This window comes from Sinocyclocheilus grahami, unplaced genomic scaffold (genome assembly GCF_001515645.1).
Source record: "Sinocyclocheilus grahami isolate Dianchi unplaced genomic scaffold, SAMN03320097.WGS_v1.1 scaffold719.1, whole genome shotgun sequence".
NCBI classification, from domain to species: domain Eukaryota; kingdom Metazoa; phylum Chordata; class Actinopteri; order Cypriniformes; family Cyprinidae; genus Sinocyclocheilus; species Sinocyclocheilus grahami.
Window position 1 is genome coordinate 792798 of NW_015505898.1, and position 19722 is coordinate 812519.

A 19722-nucleotide genomic window follows, 5' to 3' on the forward strand; every position below is an offset into this window, starting at 1 on the left:
GATAGATAGATAGATAGATAGATAGATAGATGATAGATAGATGGATAGATAGATAGATAGATAGATAGATAGATGACAGATAGATAGATAGATGATAGATAGATAGATAGATGATAGATAGATAGATAGATGATAGATAGATAGATAGATGATAGATAGATAGATAGATGATAGATAGATAGATAGATGATAGATAGATAGATAGATGATAGATAGATAGATAGATGATAGATAGATAGATAGATGATAGATAGATAGATAGATAGATAGATAGATAGATAGATAGATAGACAAACAAACTGTTGAACACATGACAAAAGTGATGCATGCTGTCACATAATATAAAATATTTTATCGCAATGGAAACCTAAAATTTTTGTCACTGGACATTTGACTCAACTCTTTTGTATTTACAGACATATAGACCGTTGTCCCTATATGACAACTAGCACTGGTGTCCCCTAGCCATTTCTAGAACTACCTGCATGTATAAACTACTTGTGGGTATTATAATAAGTAGTTATAGCAACATATACATTGTGTAACATGTACTCATTAATGTAAAGTGTCCCCTTTATTTTTCACTCGGACTCCACGTGGTCCTCCTGAAGGCCTATTGAAATGAGTCTGAAGCTCTGCAACAGCTAAGCGCTGGATAGAATTTCACATTCTATTTTTAAGTCCCCTGACTTGTGTCACAGGGCTATTTAAATGCCAACAGTCGTACTGTCAAAACAGCCTACATCAACATGATGGACCTGTTTGAGACCAACACTTATTTTTTCAACGATTTACGTTATCTCGAGGCGGACCATGGGACCTTGGATATGCCTGGAGTGTCCCCACTCTATGAGGGGAACGACAGCCCTCTGTCCCCGGGACAGGATCCGGTCCCGTCTGAGACCGGGTGCGAGAGCAGCGGGGAGGAACACGTCCTCGCTCCGCCGGGGCTCCAGTCTCACTGTGAGGGGCAGTGTCTTATGTGGGCTTGTAAGGTCTGTAAAAGAAAATCCGCGCCGACCGACCGGCGAAAGGCCGCCACTTTGAGAGAAAGAAGGCGGCTTAAAAAGATCAACGATGCGTTTGACGCGTTAAAGAAAAAGACGGTGCCCAATCCGAACCAGAGGCTGCCCAAAGTGGAGATTTTACGCTGCGCAATAAACTACATCGAGAAACTGCAGGACCTGTTGCATACGCTGGATGAGCAAGAACAGAGCTCTGACAGTGACCCTTACAACCATGTAAGAACATATCCGAGCCAAAACCGATCCATGCGCTCTGACAGCAGCTGGATCCACGTGGTGACACATGTCTTACTGCAACTAATGATTATTGATATTATGTGCTCAAATTCAAATAAGAGCAGTATTAATGCTTTCCATCATGATTGCCTGTTCAGGTGGCTCCCAATGAGTATCACTGGAAAAAGACCTGCCAGAACTGGCAAGGGATTCCAGATCATTCCAACTCCCAGATGGCCAGTCACCCAGAAGGTTGGTACAGAGAAACAAAGTTTTAGGTTTTAACATAGAGACACATTAAGGCTTTTAATCATTGAGGTCTGTAGATGCTGACTGTTAATGTTCCATGCGTTCGAGATGTGCGTAATGGTCTGCGCCTAGTTGCCTGTGCGCTTTTACTTGAGCGTAATTTTGCATGATTGTGCCTTACAGAGACAAAACGCAGCTACTACACACTGATCTGCCCAGTGAAAAGCTCGTGTTGGCTTAACCTTGAAAACTGCTATTAAATAATCCAATTTGAATCAGAAACTATAATTGCAGTGTCTATGGTTTCCAGATTTCGCATTTCCAGTGTCGGTGTAGTACGTCTGACTGAAATTATAGGGCAGAATTGTCTGTGCATAGTTATATTTGTGTATTTCCTTTTGCATACTTGACTTTTCGTAAGTGCCTGCGTTTAATTCTCTGTGCGACATTTTCCGTACATAATTCATTTGTGTATCCCATAAATCTCGCTGCATGCATACATTTTATTGCGTAGGCCTAAGTCTCTATGCACAATTCCCTGTAATTCCCCACGTGTGTTTCTTGATGCAAACTGATCCATGCGAACTTACCTGTTCCAGAAGCCGCAGTGGAGTCTTCAACGTCCAGCAGCCTTCGTCGCCTCTCCTCGATCGTTGACAGCATTTCCGCTGAAGAGACGAAAGCTCGCTGTCCGAACCAGATCTCAGAAAAGTGAAGCTCGAGCATCCACCTCATATTTCCTACGTATATTTATTTATTTCCATGAGCTAGTGTGAATGTTCTAAATGTAATAGGCAACACTTGGCAATAACGTTTGTTAAGAAGTCATTAACAAGCATGCACCAATAATGCATAACAGATCATGTTCAATTTAACAAATTAATATATATATGAAAATATGTTCTTAACAACATTTCTATATATTTATAGCATTTCTTGGCTTTCTAACTGTAACTATGTGATCTGTTAAGCATTGTATTATTAAATAATGTATTTATTACATTGCAAATATTATTATGAAGTGTTCCAATGTGATATTTAGATTTCATAAATGACCATTCAGTGTAGTTGTTGCAGGTAATTCCAGGTTAATTTCAGGGTCATTAATATCAGCTAAATTATTCCTGTCAATGTATGTAGTCTTCCTAAAATGTACATATTTTGTAATATATTGCTGTTACTTAAATTATTTTATAAATTAGCAAGCAAAATAGAGCACTTGATCACTACCGGATATCTTTCCAACATTAAACATAAAAATTTTTATTCAGCTTATTTTAACGTTTTAATTGTCATTTATTTGTTTTCACAATTTTTGTTATTTTAAGATTTTGAAGGATTTTACTGGTGATTTTAAGGTTTTGATATGCCTGCGCCTTGTGATGTCAAAATATACTTGCCTATTGTCTCATAAAATTCAATAATGGCATTAAACAATGAATACATTCAACCTTGTGAAGGTTTAAATTAATTTAGCATCTATGTAAAATCATCATACTCGTTCGGTTGAATCTATTTGAGTTGTAACATTAACCTAAAGGTCCCAAGCTGAAAGTAACAGGCATGTATGGCTCGCAAGGATGGCCAGCCACCAAATGTCCTCATTAAACCCATTGAATTAAGAGCCCTCTGTATTCCACCACCAGCCTTGACCAGTCAAGCCAGCAGTTCTCCCAGATTTACGAGTATTAAGGGAGTGTAAAGTATGACTGGCCCTGAAATAGACCTGGCCTTGCCTGTTAGTTCCAGCTGGCAGGGCAGGACTCAGGATTGGCTGCAATGAAACCTGCCATATCTGTCTCATGATCACAAGTAGAAGGTTGGTCAGGGGAAAATATTGCAAAGCTGTAAGCAACATGACAGCTATTATAATGTTACAGGCTGTGAGGGTTTTCCCCTTGAATGAAGTGTTGGGTTGCATCGCATTTAGTGGTCAGGTTTAATTTGCGAGTGTGAATGCGTGTGAGCTTGGCAATTATCCATCGGTAGAGCTGATTTGTTGGTGTTCCCAAGTTCCTCTGCAGCATTTCCATCTTGCACAGCGTGCTGTCTGTCAGTACCGGCACTCTGATCTTTCCATGCAACACACTACCACCTTTGACCTCATCACAGACACAAGTTAACTTACGTACTCAAACTCTCAAATGACTCGGAATGAGCAGTGATCTGCACAGCACACATCTGCATGGGAAACAAGGCTGTAAGGGGGAAATTCATATTTCATGAAATCCTCCAGAAATAAGAAAAAAATGCAATTTTATTATGTTAGCATTTTTAATAAAATGTGATTATAGATGTAAAACGTAATAACATACTGTATATATTCTTGTCTTTTTCACAATGTCTTTTATTTTGCTTTGAATACTATGTTGATTAAAAGCTCACCATAAAACCAGATATCTCTGTCTACAGTGTTGTTTTAATAGGATCTCAGCTGTAGAGATGGTGTGATTTTATTATCATTTTTTTTATTGTTAGTCATGATGCCTGCCTTTAGCAGATTCATTGCTTGATTTGCATATGAACATACTCTGAAGTACATAACAACTACAAATGTGTCATTAGTTTCCATCAAAGGGAGGCACAATGAATGTGATTATAGCATCATGCCATCTGGGAATCATCCCAGAGGAACATTTTATTGCTCAGAGGCCTCGAGAGACTTAATGGAGTCTTTGTTTAAGCATCAACTTAAGAAAATTCATTAAAGGGGTCCTATTATGCTCTTTTACAAAGTCTTGATTTTGTTTTGGGGGTGTACTAGAACATGCTCTCATGCTTGGTGGTTCGAAAAACTTACATTTACATTATTAAAATACCTTTCTCCCCAGGCTGGCATAAACGGCTCGATTAGTTCTGGCTTTGATGAAAGTCCGCCTTCCGAAAAACAAAATGTGTTGTGATTGGTTAGCTGTCCCAGTGCGTTGTGATTGGCGAACAGCTTAGACGGTGTTTCAGTACTGCCACGCCCCTTGCTCCGTCTTTCAACAAAAGCTTTTTGGCGAATCCGGCAGGACCTGTACTCCCTCATGTTGTGGAAGCTGTCCTCAGTAAATTGCGCAGCACACAATAGCAAATTGGGGTTATAATGCTCAGGGACAGAGTTAAAAAATAAATTGCAACCACTGTTTCCTGACATCATCCACTTTCGGAAGCCCAAACAAAGACGTTTGGGCACGGAGGTGAAAAAAAAAACAGCGTTTCAGGCGGTCGCGCAGCGTCGCGTTGCGCCACATCTTAAAAATTAAAATACATTATTTTCTATGAGTGTAGGCACACCGGCGGCGCCATTCTGCGTCTGTCTGCGGAGCCCAGCTATGTCGTCTTATACTTGTAAGAATTGTTCTAGACATGCCGAAAATTTGAAGCTACAGCACAGCAGCTCTTCTTCTTGGTTTTCTCTGATGCACTAACTCTGCAGCAGCACTTCTTCTTCATCATCTCGTCTGATGCACTCACTCAACCAAGCGTTCTAACCACGAGCTCTGTAGGCAGGAATTATATGTAATGATATTCTAATGGGCCGCTTTGTGATATCACAAAGCCCGGAAACCAACGCTGTAGTCCAAACGAGCTGTTCATTGTAGTTCTTGAAAAGGGATTTTTTAATAAACAAAATATCTCCCTTTGGAGTGGACTTTGAGATTTGTCACTTTCTAGATCTTTTTTATGCCCAAACATACACACTACACACACTGACTAAAAATTAAAAAAGTGAAAAAGTATAATAGGACCCCTTTAAGAAAAATACAATGAGATATAAATTATACAATGTTTTTATACAATAGAGTTTAGCTCAGATAGTGGTCATAATACTGAAATCTATCTATCTATCTATCTATCTATCTATCTATCTATCTATCTATCTATCTATCTATCTATCTATCTATCTATCTATCTATCTATCTTTGCATACAAAGCAAAATCCTCATGATTATTTTAAAGTAGCCTGGTTTGGTTTAAGCGATAATGTCTGGATTAAAACAGAGGGAAATGCTGGTAAAATACATAACTAAAGCTAAATTATTGGATTAAAGATTAAGTAAAAAGAAGAAGAAAAAAGTTGAGATTTACTGACATTCCTTTGAATGTCCAGTTATGGAGCCGTTCTAATGTCCCACATCACTGGAGCTGAGGAAACACTTCTTCTAGCTGCCAGACAAATGCTGTTGCCAATCACACCATCTGACCATGTGATCAAATATGATACTGTTACTGCTGGTGGAAAAAGTGCAGCCAATGGTTGCTGGTCTTGGCAGGCAAAAGAAGGATGGAGAAAAAAAACAAGAGGGTGGATGAAAAGCATGTCTTGTCATTGTTTTTCTTTAGATTATTTTTTAAAGATTTCATATATAGGCTACTCATTATCGATGGAAAAACGATAAAAAAATGTGCTGGGGGGGGGGGGGGGGAAAACAAAAAAAGGGGAATTGGGGGGGGGGGGGGGGGGGGGACAATCAAACGAAGGGGAATTTGAATTGCACATTTACTCCTAACAAACACTTGTAGAGAGAAAAAACTGTTAATAAAACATTAACGCTCACCCTCTGCCCTACACTTAACACAGTCCCTGACCCTTGACAAGAGCCCTCAGAAAAGCCCCGAAGTTCCCCTGAGACATCGCAATGTTCCCAAATCTCAGAGCGGGTTTGTGCGCTCACCCAGCCGTCTCAGGGACCCTTGCGCGTTCACCATATGCTTACGCAATCTGAGTTGGACTCAGTTATCGACTGCTGTCAGGTTTTCTCGTTGTCCATGTTGTTAACAGTCAATTGTCTTTGATCTGAACGACAGCTAAGCAGGATTATCGCTGGCCAATGTCTTCTTCAGCTGTGCGCAATGCAAACTACACCGGCTATTCGTGTTTTCTTAGGTGCGCGCGGTTCCCAGACACTGAAGAGGCCAAACGTTTTAGCACGTTGTGAGAAATATCCGCATTGTATCTTTATTAGCTGTCAACATTGATGGCTCGAGTAAGGACCTCTATACAGCAAAAGACGGTGATTTTAAGACACTTGATCAGTGTTACGGTTATAAACGATGTGTTTTTTATTGCGTAACTGCGTTTACGCACCATTTGTAACTGCTATATTCACGTAATTGAGTGATTACATTGAAAATGTTATCCAACAGGATGCAATGAAAATAAACATACTCAAATTTCAAGTATCCTCAAAAATACAGTATATAGCTACTGAAATGCTAAGTAATACCGTTTGTAGTAGGCATGTGATCATGGCCTTGATCAACCTCTAAATGAGTTGGTATAAATTCAAATGGTGTGGATTGCTGATTGTGTGTGATGTTAATGACATTTTTTTCAGTTTTTGAAGAAAAAGCTGGACAGTTAGAAGTCAATTATTTGCAGTTATTGTTAATTTCATACACACACACACACACAATTGTGTAATTATTATTTCAGGTCTTTGGGGGAAAAAATATTTTAATGCTTGTGACAATTTATTTTAATTGCTTTTTACAATTTCTTTCTCATTCTTATTCACAAAGTGGTATAGTAGCAGAGATCTTGCCACAAAGTTGCTAATGAGCTACTTAAAAAATGAATGAGCTTCAACTTAACTAACACGGACACGCTGCTTCTGACACCTTCATCCACAGTCCGGATCTTGAGTTGTGTATCTGCGTGAGTGTGTGCCTCTGAAATGCTACACCAGCCCTTACAGCTGGGCCGCATCTGCAACGCTGCTCTTTCCTCAAGCGTAAAATTAGCCAGCAAACTCTTAAACATGGAGTCATTCTTGACCGCTTTGTTTTGAGATAATGGAAGCTACATTTATTAGTTTAGTTCAAATTTTTTAATGCATTTTTACTAAAATGAAACTCATCTCTCCAACTTTCAGGGGGCCCATGCAGATATATATCTGTGGATCTTAACTATATATGCAATCAATTGTGAACACTTTTAAAGACTTTAAATATTCAATACAAATTCAGGGACAAATTATAAGACAAAATGTGAATGGCTACACGCACACAAAAAAAAGACACAAAAACAAAAACCCTGATGTAAAGTAAGATCTAAAGTAGTCAATTAAAGCAAGAGTTTCTTCACATGAATGTTTATTGATGATAATTCCCTCTTGTAATGACCGTTGCACTGTTGAACTGAGTGAGAAACCACCCCTCCACACAGATGTGGGAAACTCAGTAGGGGTGTTGGGTTTGGGTGGGGATCTGGTGAGGAAGGGGGGTCTCTGAGCCCTGCCTTGGCCAATAGGGCATGGTCAATATGGTTGACCAGTGTGGGCCCCGGCATATAAGAAGGGCTGTATGGCACCAGAGAAACCACATCGCTCAGAGGTTGCCCCCTTACAGATCTCCTACATCTACACAAATCTAACCAATCATGGACGTATTCTCTACATCCCAGATCTTCTACGACAGCACCTGCTCCTCGTCGCCTGAAGCTTTGGAGTTCGGCCCCGGAGGGGAACTGGCGGGGTCTGAAGAGGACGAGCACGTCCGGGCCCCCGGGGCCCCACACCAGCCAGGTCACTGTCTGCAATGGGCCTGCAAAGCTTGTAAGCGCAAAGCCAGCACGGTGGACCGCCGTAAAGCCGCCACTATGAGGGAGCGCCGCAGGCTGAAGAAGGTGAACCATGCGTTTGAGGCACTACGGCGCTGCACCTCGGCGAACCCCAGTCAGCGTCTTCCCAAGGTGGAGATCCTGAGGAACGCCATCCAGTACATCGAGAGCCTTCAGGAGCTCCTCAGGGAACAAGTGGAGAACTACTACAGCCTGCCAATGGAAAGCAGCTCTGAGCCCGCCAGCCCCTCCTCAAGCTGTTCTGAAAGCATGGTAAATATTACTCTCTTACTCTTCAAGTCATACTGTGGGGTTTCGATGGATTGACATCATACTGAAGATCTGTCAAATCTAAAATACTCCCGTTTCCTCTCCTAGAGGGAGTTTTCCAAAGGTCAGGGCCCAAATGCACAGAAAATCCTTTTGAATGTTGATCTTTAAGGGATTCCATCTTTTTATGTATCTAGACAAGGTCTGTGTCCTTGTCTGTCTATGTTTTAGTCTTCATGTTTTATCTCAATAGCATCCATCAAATGGAGTAAGGGATGCCTCAGTCTCAGCATGACAACAATAAATTGCTGCCCACATCTGTCTCTTTTTATACGCTAAGATATAAGCTTACTGCTTTTTATCAGGGAACTTTTACAGTATATGTGGCACAGTGCAACATATAGTATTGATTTGTGGCTAAAAAATTCATAGAGTTTATTAAATCATCGTTGTTGTGTCTGTTTCAATGCTCAGTCAATCTACAATATGCTATATATGTTAAAGACTCAATACATGTTTGCTAATGACACTAAGATGCATTTTGCTAGCACTGATAGCATTTATGTTTATATTGTTTGCATAAATTTGTCATATTCTTTGATTTGGACCTTACAGTTTAGAAAAAGCTGCATAGTTTTGCTAATTTAGCTTGGTGCTAATCATTCGGCTAATTATTTGTTGACCAGGAAAGGTCTTCTAGACTCAGTTGTTCTGAATTAGCTATGATGCAAATAGTAATTGAGATGTTACCACATCAAGCACATTTTTAGGTTGACTGACAAAGCATTTTTGTTCATGAACTTTTATGTAACCAGGAAAAAAGTCTCACTGGGATTAAAATCTCTACTGCAAGAGTGACATTGACATTTATATTACACTCTCAGAAAAAAAGGTACAAAAGCTGTCATTAGGGCGATACCTTTTAGGTACTAATATATACACTTTAGGTACTAATATGTACCTTTAAGGTACCAATATAGACTCTTTAGGTAAAAAGGTGTGCCTTTTGAAAAGGTACTGCCCCAGTGACAACTTTTGTACCTTTTTTTCTGAGAGTGTAGAGACTTCGAACCATTTGTTGACAAGGATAAGCCTTCCAGATGTAAATGTTCGGAGTTAGTTAGTTTGTAAACTTTTAATCAGGTAGAAAATTCCCTGAGATTAAAATGTCTTTTGCAAGTGACCTGGCCAAGAAGGCTGCAGAGTTCAAACAGCAATGCTACAAACAATGTGAGATGTTGATTCACAGAACATTTCTGACAAAATCTCAGTACAGGGTTTAAGAATGGAGGATATAGTGATGGCTTTCCCACTGGACTCTTAATAGCCTTAATAAAGCCTCAGTAAATCCATCCAACAGAGACTGGCAGGAAAGTGACGGCCGTACCGCATTCCTGGCTGACTGCATGAGCTGCACTGCTGCCAAGATTTTCTGCAGATTTACTCAGAGAAAGTGTCATCTTGCACAAACTGGTGTGGCTTCCACTGACTCAATCAATTCGCCACGCCTGAAGCCCAACATAGCGTGGGAGTCCCTCGCAAAGTAGCCATCTTGTGAAAGAAAGAGATCCAGTGAAGTGCACAGACTATGCAGTGCTGCACAAGTTGTTGTAGAGGAAGAGAACCAATCCATGTCACATATAAATCATGTTCACTGCTTTATAATTATGTATATGCTGATGGAACTTTTTGTGTTCTACACTTTAGGTTGACTGCAACAGTCCTGTATGGCCTCAGATGAATCCAAACTTTGGGAATAACTACAACTTTGAAGCACAAAATGGTAAGAAATAAGATCATTAAGTCTTTATGAAGTCTTTGTGTTTGTCACTAATGATGCCATTTCCTCTTTCTTCATTAATCCAGCTAGCGCAGTGGACAGAACTCCAGGAGCGTCCAGTTTGCAGTGTCTGTCCAGCATCGTGGACAGGCTGTCTTCTGTAGATACGGGAGTTGCAGTGGGAATGAGGAACATGGTAGGTCTCTCTCCGACTGGAAGTGATTCCCAGTGCAGTTCTCCAGACAGTCCCAGCAACAGACCAGTCTACCACGTCCTGTGAGAGGGAGGGAGTGAGACACTCCGGCCTGGTTATCTGCTTCCACAGAACGCTCTGCAGAATCTGAACGCCTGTCATTCACATTGCATGTTTATTTATGAAGTATTTTGGATCATTTGATAATGCTTTCAGATAACAATAAGAATTTAGTCATTGCAAACCTCCATTCAGCACAAAGATTTTCCTCAAAATCATGGCTAAAAATGCAAAACAAATCTTTACATTCTGTGTGGGCCTGGTTATAATTTGGTTTATGTGCTCGTGCTTTATATGGTCATGGCTTAAAAAAGCCATACTATCCATTAAAATATGTCAATGTATAGACAGTGGATCTTTTTACCATGTTGACTGACTGTACAGCTGAACTGCATTGAAACTGGTTTTATTTATCAATAATAATCGTTGAGGTACTTAGTAAATGCTGTTTTTTAATATTAGCCTACTTAATGTTATCCACGACCTACCATTCTCTGTGTTGTAAATAAGATTGTACATAATTTAAATGACTGCTATTGTATTCATGTAATGTTGTTTCTGTCATATTTAATGAACATTCTTGCATAAAATGACTTTTTCCACAATAATACATTTCACAAATATTTTATTTAATTATACCATTTGTCACTATTTGACTTGAAATGAGGAATATAATCCTCGGGTGTTTTTCAAATGCGTCTATCCGTAAATATTGACTGCAGCTCTGTCCCAATTATACGCCATTTGTCTGCTGCTAGAAAATCATGGGTGCCAGAGGAGGACAGTTGATAGTGTGATGAGTTGGATGTTGAAAAAAGAGAGAGAAAGAGAGGAAATGAGCTCTGTGTGCCTGTTTGCTTAATGTAACAAATGTTACACATCATTCACACCTTCTTAATACCATTGTCATGAACAAATGGCCACATGCTGACACTTCAAGGTGCTGTGTGTGCGGGTAAAAGAGAGAGAGAAAGAGTCTTTGCACACAAGAACATTAGCTGCATTAGTTTAGTTTCATTTGAAGCCCACAATATTGGGTAATGTTAAATCAGATGGTTCGTGTGTGCAAACTTAGCTGTTTTTTTTTTTGTCATGTCAATATATATTTATGGGCCCATCATATACAGTATGATCAAAGGTAAAACTGAATCAGATTTGAATTAATTAAAATAGAAGTACTCAGAGACCGAAATTAGTATAAAAATGTATAAATAAAAGTGTTATAATGTGAATCTTTGTATTTTATCTGTAAATACTATTGCTATTCAATTAAAAAAAACATCAGCAAACAGACTCAGACTTCAAAAGTGACATAAGATTATATGTAAATGAAATGTTAAAAATGGAAAATACATCTTTAACTTTAAATCGCAGAGTGATGATTTTTAAATCTGTGAAAAGTAAAATAAAACTAGTAAAATACAACAGTATTTTATTTTTGTTCTTGATAGTGAATCAAATAGAGAAACACTTAACCTTAAAAAACCTAGAACCCTCATTAAAGTAGTTACTTTCACATTATAAAAGATGCCTATTCAGCCAAATTTTCTCTTGTAAAGAGACTCAGAAATGCATTAGAGGATCTTTCACCGAGAGTCTTTCAAACACTTTAAGTACAGTAGATTCAATTTCAGTAAGCAATCCTGTCGCCCACCTGGCTATAACTCCAAACGCAACGCAGGAAATATCCATGGCTAAAGCTACTATAATCCATTAAATTACTCATATATTAAATTTATTATTAAGCCTTTAAAAGATTTGAACCTTCCATGGCTTGAATAGCATAGCATCATAGTATGCTCTGACAGCAGTTAAAAGCTTTTCACTGTATGCCATAAAAGGGAACTGTTCCCACTTTTAGTGTGCATTTAATTCTTAAAGTCATATTCTGTATTGGCACATATCGTAATGTCGTGACAAAAAATATATTGTGTTTATAGATATAGTTCACTGAACCCACGTTGACCTTTTTTTGACAACAATGCACAAGTAACCTTTGGCCACCAGAGTGCAGTACTTTCTCAGATGCATTTACTCTGGTAGCCAAAGACCTCCTATGCGCCGTCAGCTTTCAATATCTCACGCATTGGTAAACAAAACGCTGTATTAAAGTTTGTAGGGAAGAAAACCTTTTAAAGTAAGATTTCCTTTTATCAGTAGCCTATATTAGTGTGACAACTGTTGACTGATATCAACAGGTTATCGGAAGCAGTAACTCTTCACCTGCACTGGTTTTACAAATACATTTTGTTGTAGCAATCTCATCTTTTTCTAGAAGAGAAAAAAAATTGTATTTGGGCAATTGATACAATAAAGGGGAAAAAAACATTTCATTTTATTATGTACACAAAACTGCTATTCCAACAAGATCAGTTCCAGACTGTCAATCTGTGGTGCATTAGTGGTAGAGATTTTCAGTGACACTGCAGGTTACGTTAGTAGGTGGCAGAGGCGGACAGTAACTAAGTACATTTACTTGAGTATTGTACTTGAGTACACTTTTTGAGTATCTGTACTTTACTTGAGTATTATTTTTTCTGGAAACTTATGACTTTAACTTCACTACATTTGAAAGACAAATATTGTACTTTTCACTCGATTACATTTCTATCATGGTCCTCGAAGTAGAAAGTCATTACTATGTAGCAGCTTTGAAAGTCAGTGGGTGATTGTTTTCTTCTCTAAAACGTGACTTTCTTTTTTTCAGACAGTTTATCAGTAATCACTCTTACATGAAGTGATTTCCCAGCCTTTTTTGAACACTGACCAGTTCCAAATGTGATATTTATTTACAACTGAATAATAAAAAGTTAATATTGTGGTATATATTAGACACGATATTGTCTGATTTTGCTAAATTGTGTAAGTAAAAATATTACCTATAAAGCCACAGTAGAACTGTTGTGCGTCTCCTAATAAAACACAAAAGGTGTTGCACTGACCGTTCTGTGTGTGACATCAAAGCACTGCAAAAGCGACTAGACAGCATTTCAAATGTTTGTTTTGATGGCAAATAAGTCTTGCTGTTTTGCTTTTTTGTTAAAGCAGTGTTGCTGTTGTAAAGTTGTTCAGCTACAGTTGTGTTGGTGGGTTTTAAAGCAGGTTTGATCCCCCCCCCCCTGTCCTTATCACTCTGTATATTACAGCAATTTCACTGTCCACTCTGTTCAAATGTGGATGAATGGCTACACATAGATGTGTGCACACACTGTCAGAGCTGTGTGAGATCACTACCATCCTGCTTTTGTGGGGGTGGGTAGGGGTGTTAATTTTTTCCCCCATAGGTTTTTAACATTCTAAAAGCTCTTTATTCCAAAGATACAAGCTAGTCAGTGTATTCAGCATTGCAAGTTATTTCAGAGGCATTGCAAGTATTACATACAACAATAATAAAACAGTGCATTGACATAAAAAATGAAATTTACTTTTGGTGCTTAAGTACTTTTGTACTTTTACTTAAGTAAAAATCTGTCTTTACAACTTTCACTTGTAATGGAGTAATATTTGACCAGCAGTATCTGTACTTTCACTCAAGTAACAGAGTTGTGTACTTTGTCCGCCTTTGGTAGGTGGTGGAGACGATTCATTGTGTATTAGGAGCGAGTCGTTGAATCACTCAAATAAATTATTCATTTCGGAGACACAACGGTTGATTTTTCTTTGGCTTCGTCTGTCTTCGACAGTCTGTCTTCCAAAATTGAGACAACATTGTGTCTAAAATGTAAGTTTCTCTATATTAACTTATTATTCATCGGACTGTTGTAGAAAAGCACTATGTTGTTGTATCACGCTCATATAAGAGAGTGCTGAGGCCCGTTTCAGAAAGGAGCTTACGTGAAAAGTACGTTACTCAGAGTTTCCCATCTCAGGGTAAATCAACTCAGAGTTCAAGTCTCAACTCAGCGACGGTTGAACCTCCTTCCTTATTTAAACGGGCCCCAGGGCATTTCAATCATATGTGGCTGTTTGAAATCTGAATGGCATTTTGATAACAGTAAAATATACTCAAAAATCAGATTGTTACAGAAAAAAAGAAATCAGCTAAAGGCTTGCGTTTTTGATCCAAATTTATTTTGACTGTTTATTTTGACAGTTTGCCATTTCGTGTTAAAATAAAATTAAACAAAATACATAAATAAATAAAATGTTTGCTCCTAATGAATCGCATTCTGTTTTTCGGATACTTTGCTTTGGAACGACCGAAATAACCTTCTTGTAGCCATGTCCTTCCTGCGAAAATGCTGTTTGAAATGTACCTAACTGTTACATCTAGCTGCTGATATTCAGAATGGCAGCACTGTTGCTCATGAAATATTGCTTAAAGGGGTCATATGATGTGATTTAAATTTTTCCTTTCTCTTTGGAGTGTTACAAGCTCTTGGTGCATAAAGACGATCTGTAAAGTTGCAAAGACTAAAGTCTTAAATCCAAAGAGATATTCTTTATAAAAGTTAAGAGTCGATCAAATCAGAGCACACCTCGCTTTTTTAGAACGATGAGCTTTGTAAAAATCGACGCGTTTCAGAAAGGCGGGGCATAGAGGAGAAACAATAATGTACATTATATGGAAAATAATGTGTTTTTTTTACCTTAAACCGCATAAACACCAAATACACAACATAATGTTCTTTTTAGCAACGTCATATGACCCCTTTAAATACATAAGACAGGGATTCACCACTTTTTTTGACCAATGTTTTTCCAAAAGCATCACATGATATATCTAGTTGTTTATTACTTTTTTAGACATTTGTCTGCCAATTTGAATGTCAAGTGTTAATTTTCGGTATGAATAAATCATGACATTTGTGTAAAAATCTCAATTAGACAAACAATAATAATAACAGGCGGAGAGACTAGTAATATGAATGTGATTTAATGGACAATTAATATTATGATCCCTTCCCCCCTTGAGGAAGACCATTTCGTCTTCAACAGCGACATTTGCAGTCCTTTGACTGATTCTGTCATGCTGACTGGATTTGACTCAACACAAATCCTCGCCAAAACCTATATCTAATGAAATATTTTAGAGCAAAACACAACTTTATTATTAAAATAGTGTACATTTCCTTGACTTACATAGACCTATAAATCACATTTTTTAAATTCATTGAGATTTGCAGGTGATGAGGCAAATCAGACATGAAGGATTTAATGTGGGTTTTAATTATTCATGTTTGATCTAGTTCAACATAAAAACAAAAGTGTCCTGATCTGCTGAAATTTATGTTGCACGCTTTAGATGTATCTGATTTAAAATTCACCAGACCTACAGTTCCGAGTGCAAATCCACTTTGACTTACGTAAATCAATGTACCGCCGTGGGCGTACTTTTCCCAGTGATAAATAAATTATATTAAAAAAGGTCCTAATTAGAGGTTTTACCAATGTATTTAATCTGTTGTTGTCAGGATTTTGCTCAGCTGTGTGGATTTTCTGCCAAAGAATGTTACATTGACAGTATTTATGAGCATTATGTTTGTTTACTCTTTTAGCACAGATTTGAGAAATTAAAAAGCACATTAACAACTGGATCACATCAGTAATGTGTACATATCCTGGTGCTTTTGTCCATAAACTTCTCCCATGTAGTTTCAATGTTATTTCAGTAAACATATAGAGTGGAAATTTAGAAAAATACATTTATTGGCTCAACTCTTAAAATATAAGAGTAGTATATTTTTAGCTGACTTGCCAGATTATACATGGCAAAAATTCAGTGTTTATAAAAAACAACAATAATACTCATAAGAAAATAATACAACTAATTTTACCCCTAATAACAATATAATATGCACAAAGGAGGGATGAGCTGCTGGGTTAATGAATATTAATCCTGTTGTGTAGGTGAGTAGAAATACTGTATATTGTGCTCAACTTATTCTCTTATTGTAAAAGAATTATACTGCACAAGCTAGTGACCTTCAACCTCTGTTAAACACATCAACTGGTCATTTCTATGGATAAAACTGAATATTGTCTTACTTTTGCATCAGTTTACGAATTCTTTCTGAAGACTTACCCTAACTCAAAACACATATTCTGAAGAAAATGTCACTACTGAAAAACATTCCGGCTCAATGAACAAAGAAAGTCTAGCAGGAATACTTAACTTTCTGCAGGTTACATTACGCAAGTAGGTGGTGACAAGTGGCATGTGTCTATCACTTTGTGTGTATCGAGTGAGTCACTGAATTGTTCACTCAATCGCTTTGTTTAAATCTACTGATTCATTTAGGAACGACGCACTACTAACACGAAACAGATTCTGCTGTGGTTTCATTTGCAGCTATTTTTGCTAACAGAGCAAAAACGGACTAACGGTATGTGTTTAAAATGTAAGTTACTTGATTTGAGCTTTATCTTTATTGAATTGTGTTGATTTATTGTTGCAATATGCAGTTGCTAAGGTGTTCTAAGTTGTTGTTATCATGTTCCTATGCATTTGCTATAGGATGTTCTGAATGGTAGGTAGTTCAGAAACAAAGATTCGAAGCTTTGCATACACACACATATATTTATTTATACAAATATATAATGTATAACAATTGCATATCACTTGGTATTTTTTTCGCTGTATAATAATATCAGCTTGTTCAACCTCAAAAATGCAAGTCATTAATAAGAAAGTTTGTAAGTAAACATATAAAAGGGAAGAGAATCCATTGAAATGAATTGATTGATAATCAAGGATCAAATCACCTTCACAGCTTGGAGTGATTTTGTCTATTAGGATGACACGCTTACATGTTACCCACAGTCTAAGATTACTCAAAAACCGACCAACAAAGGAACTAATTTAAGTATCTACCAAAGTCCTACGTCAGGAAAACCATCAAATCAAATTACATTAACACATACAATATTACCTTTGATTACTGGTGGTCTTCAACTACTTGCTGATTTACAGTTTTGCTTCTATAAGACTTTAACTAACAGTACAACTACAGCACTGCAATGGATAGACAGTTTGTGTTGAGGGAATGAAGCTGTGAAATAAAAATGCAATTTTATAAATAAAAACAAAATGCAGTGGCTTAATGCTTGCTTTTTAAATTGATTGTCAAAACAGGACAATGTTACAATGTTTCTAGTGAAGGAGATGGTTGGTTATGTGAAATAGAACATGATACAGACCACAATTAATAATCTTTCAAACCTCTGAGATAATAAACTTGAAAATAGAACTTTAAAATAACAAAATACTATAATGATGTACCTCCATTTGTAGATATCATGTATCTGTGTTTGACATTCCGTTTGTCCTCACTATGTAAATAATTTCATAATATCATGTCTGAACTATATAAATGTCTGAACTTAAAAATAATATTTCTGAATTAGAATGAATTTCAGTAGTGACATCACAACCATAAAACCGCATCAAAACTCTACAGCTGTCATGAATGCATGACCTGTTAAAGGTGTAGTGTGTCATTTCTGTGCCACAAAACACAATTGCGAAAATAAGTTCTGTTTCCAAATATTTCTGCTATTGGTTTCCAAACATGAAGTCCTGCCCCAAACTCATGCTACTGGATGGATGCACAAACAAAATGTGCAAGGTTTTGATATACCAATGCAGTGTTTACACTTTTTACTTATACTTTAATTTGTATATTAAGTTGAATTCTGAGAAAATGTATGCAAAAATGACACACTTTACCTTTAAATATATGTTTATATATATATATATATATATATATATATATATATATATATATATATTTACATACAATAAATGTTCAAGATAATCTCTGTCAATGGCACTGTGATACAGTGATCTCATGAGAACATTTTGTGCAAATGATGTTATGGTTTAGTCTGACTTTTGTCACATGGTGCATAAGATACCATTTTGAAGTAACTTTATGCTCTTAAGATTAATTTCCACACCTAAAATTAACTTTTTAACCATAATTTGAAAGTAGGAAGTGACAAAACAAGTGTTATTGCTAAATCTCCTTTCTTTACAAAATATTCTTTGCTACAATACGGTATAAAATACCTCAGTGTTATCCAATCAAGGACGACTGACCTAAAAAGCGCTTTCTATTCACAGCGACACCAGCACCAAAAGAACCCTTCTAAAAGTTACTGTACAGCGCTGTGGAAACAAAATTATAACAAAAGTAAAAACAAATCATTGAATGCTTTAGAAATGTTGAGAAAACGCATTATCACAAAACTACAAGAGGGACTTTTTAAGAGGGTCAAAACTTGTAATTGGTTCCGGACAATTGAAATATGAACAAGTGTATAACCATGTATTCAGTGCTAGCCTTCCTCTATGTCATCATGTACATTTTTCCAAGCACCAATTTGGAACACATATCATGGAGTTTTCAACCTTTTTGAGTTGTAGGTAGTTGACTGAAAGAGGATAGTCTTCACTGGAGAACAGTAAGGGTCCTCTTCTGAGATCTCTTGGACCTCCTTATGACTGTGAGTGAGTGTATGCCAGTCTCACCCAGTGTCCTCTACTTTTTCTTCTTTTGGAATAGCCTGTGAAAAACCGAAAGGACAAAAGCTGAGAGACAAGTTGAAAGGGACAGTCAAAATGTTTGTTGGTATTTTTGGCTATTTACTTTATAACACGTAATGTAACAGGCTGGACCACTATGGCCCAATGTCTCAAGGGCAAGTACCAGTGTTGTAGTCAAGACTAGCTAATTTGGCTGAAAACTGAGTACAGTAGGTTGAATCTGATTCAAGATAGAGACTAGAAGAGTCAAGGCCAAATGCTACAGAGTCTATGACAAGACCAAGACCATAAACATCTGGTCTTGGACTCAAACTTGAGATGGGCTTGCTTTATAAGATGCTTCATTTTACACAAAAGGTGGCATCACATGTATCCTTCACAGACAAGGCATTTCCAGAATGCATTATGACAAACATTGAAGCCTTGAACATATTGTACGTTTTCTGCTGATAAAGTTCCATATTTATTTGTTGGCAGGTCATATAAAGATCACCTATACGATTTGGCCCATTTTATATTATTTTTGCCACATGCTTTTTATTTGTTTCACAGAGATCTTTTCACGTATGAGCCCTCTTTTTTAAGCAAGGAAAAATCTAATTTTGGATGGTTCCTACAGCATATTTTTAGAGTAGGGTCTACATCAGTTTCCTCCAAGGTCCCCCATTGTTAAAGTCAATACATGCAGACCTCTGAAACCCCCCAACAAGATAAGATATTTCCTCTTGTACTCCTGCTGAAATAACAAAAATGCAAGTTTCTTTTAGACACAGACATTTTTATTAACAGAAACTACAATTGAAATCCCTTGTCTGCATTTTGCTCTCTTTGCTCTTATTTGTTTTTCACATGTGTGTGTGTGATTCAGGTATACCCTACGTTATGGGGACAAAA

The 19722-nt window shown here is 37.4% G+C and overlaps 3 protein-coding genes across 5 annotated transcripts in view; 2 read left to right on the forward strand and 1 right to left on the reverse strand.

The window, feature by feature from the left end:
• Window positions 1-726: 726 nt before the first annotated feature.
• myf6 (myogenic factor 6) lies at window positions 727-14896 on the forward strand. Of its 2 annotated transcripts, XR_001605713.1 has the most exons (4): window positions 727-1241; window positions 1400-1493; window positions 2090-2306; window positions 14886-14896. XR_001605713.1 is itself a non-coding variant. In XM_016244446.1 (3 exons), the coding sequence occupies exons 1-3, from the start codon at window positions 750-752 to the stop codon at window positions 2203-2205; spliced, it is 702 nt and encodes a 233-aa protein (XP_016099932.1). In that variant the 5' UTR covers window positions 727-749; the 3' UTR covers window positions 2206-2406. The 2 variants fall into 2 exon arrangements, 1 of the variants encoding a protein (XP_016099932.1); XM_016244446.1 differs by lacking the exon at window positions 14886-14896 and having other exon boundaries at window positions 2090-2406.
• On the forward strand, window positions 7858-10380 carry LOC107560306 (myogenic factor 5-like). Its single transcript, XM_016244447.1, has 3 exons — window positions 7858-8310; window positions 10015-10090; window positions 10174-10380. Exons 1-3 carry the CDS (start codon window positions 7858-7860, stop codon window positions 10365-10367), a joined length of 723 nt encoding a protein of 240 aa, XP_016099933.1. The 3' UTR covers window positions 10368-10380.
• A 3179-nt stretch (window positions 14897-18075) lies between the features above and the next one.
• LOC107560307 (protein lin-7 homolog A-like) overlaps window positions 18076-19722 on the reverse strand; it is a 44802-nt gene continuing 43155 nt past the window's right edge. For both annotated transcript variants that reach the window (XM_016244448.1, XM_016244450.1), the window contains exon 6: window positions 18076-18848. In XM_016244448.1, the coding sequence (XP_016099934.1) occupies window positions 18824-18848 (25 nt within the window). In that variant the 3' untranslated portion in view covers window positions 18076-18823. The remainder of the gene's footprint in view (window positions 18849-19722) is intronic.

Coding starts and splice junctions, on each gene's coding strand:
- myf6 (XM_016244446.1), top strand. CDS start 750: ATGATGGACCTGTTTGAGACCAACACTTATTTTTTCAACGATTTACGT. Junction 1,242..1,399: donor ACAGTGACCCTTACAACCAT/GTAAGAACATAT, acceptor TTGCCTGTTCAG/GTGGCTCCCAATGAGTATCA. Junction 1,494..2,089: donor GATGGCCAGTCACCCAGAAG/GTTGGTACAGAG, acceptor TACCTGTTCCAG/AAGCCGCAGTGGAGTCTTCA.
- LOC107560306 (XM_016244447.1), top strand. CDS start 7,858: ATGGACGTATTCTCTACATCCCAGATCTTCTACGACAGCACCTGCTCC. Junction 8,311..10,014: donor CAAGCTGTTCTGAAAGCATG/GTAAATATTACT, acceptor TCTACACTTTAG/GTTGACTGCAACAGTCCTGT. Junction 10,091..10,173: donor CAACTTTGAAGCACAAAATG/GTAAGAAATAAG, acceptor TCATTAATCCAG/CTAGCGCAGTGGACAGAACT.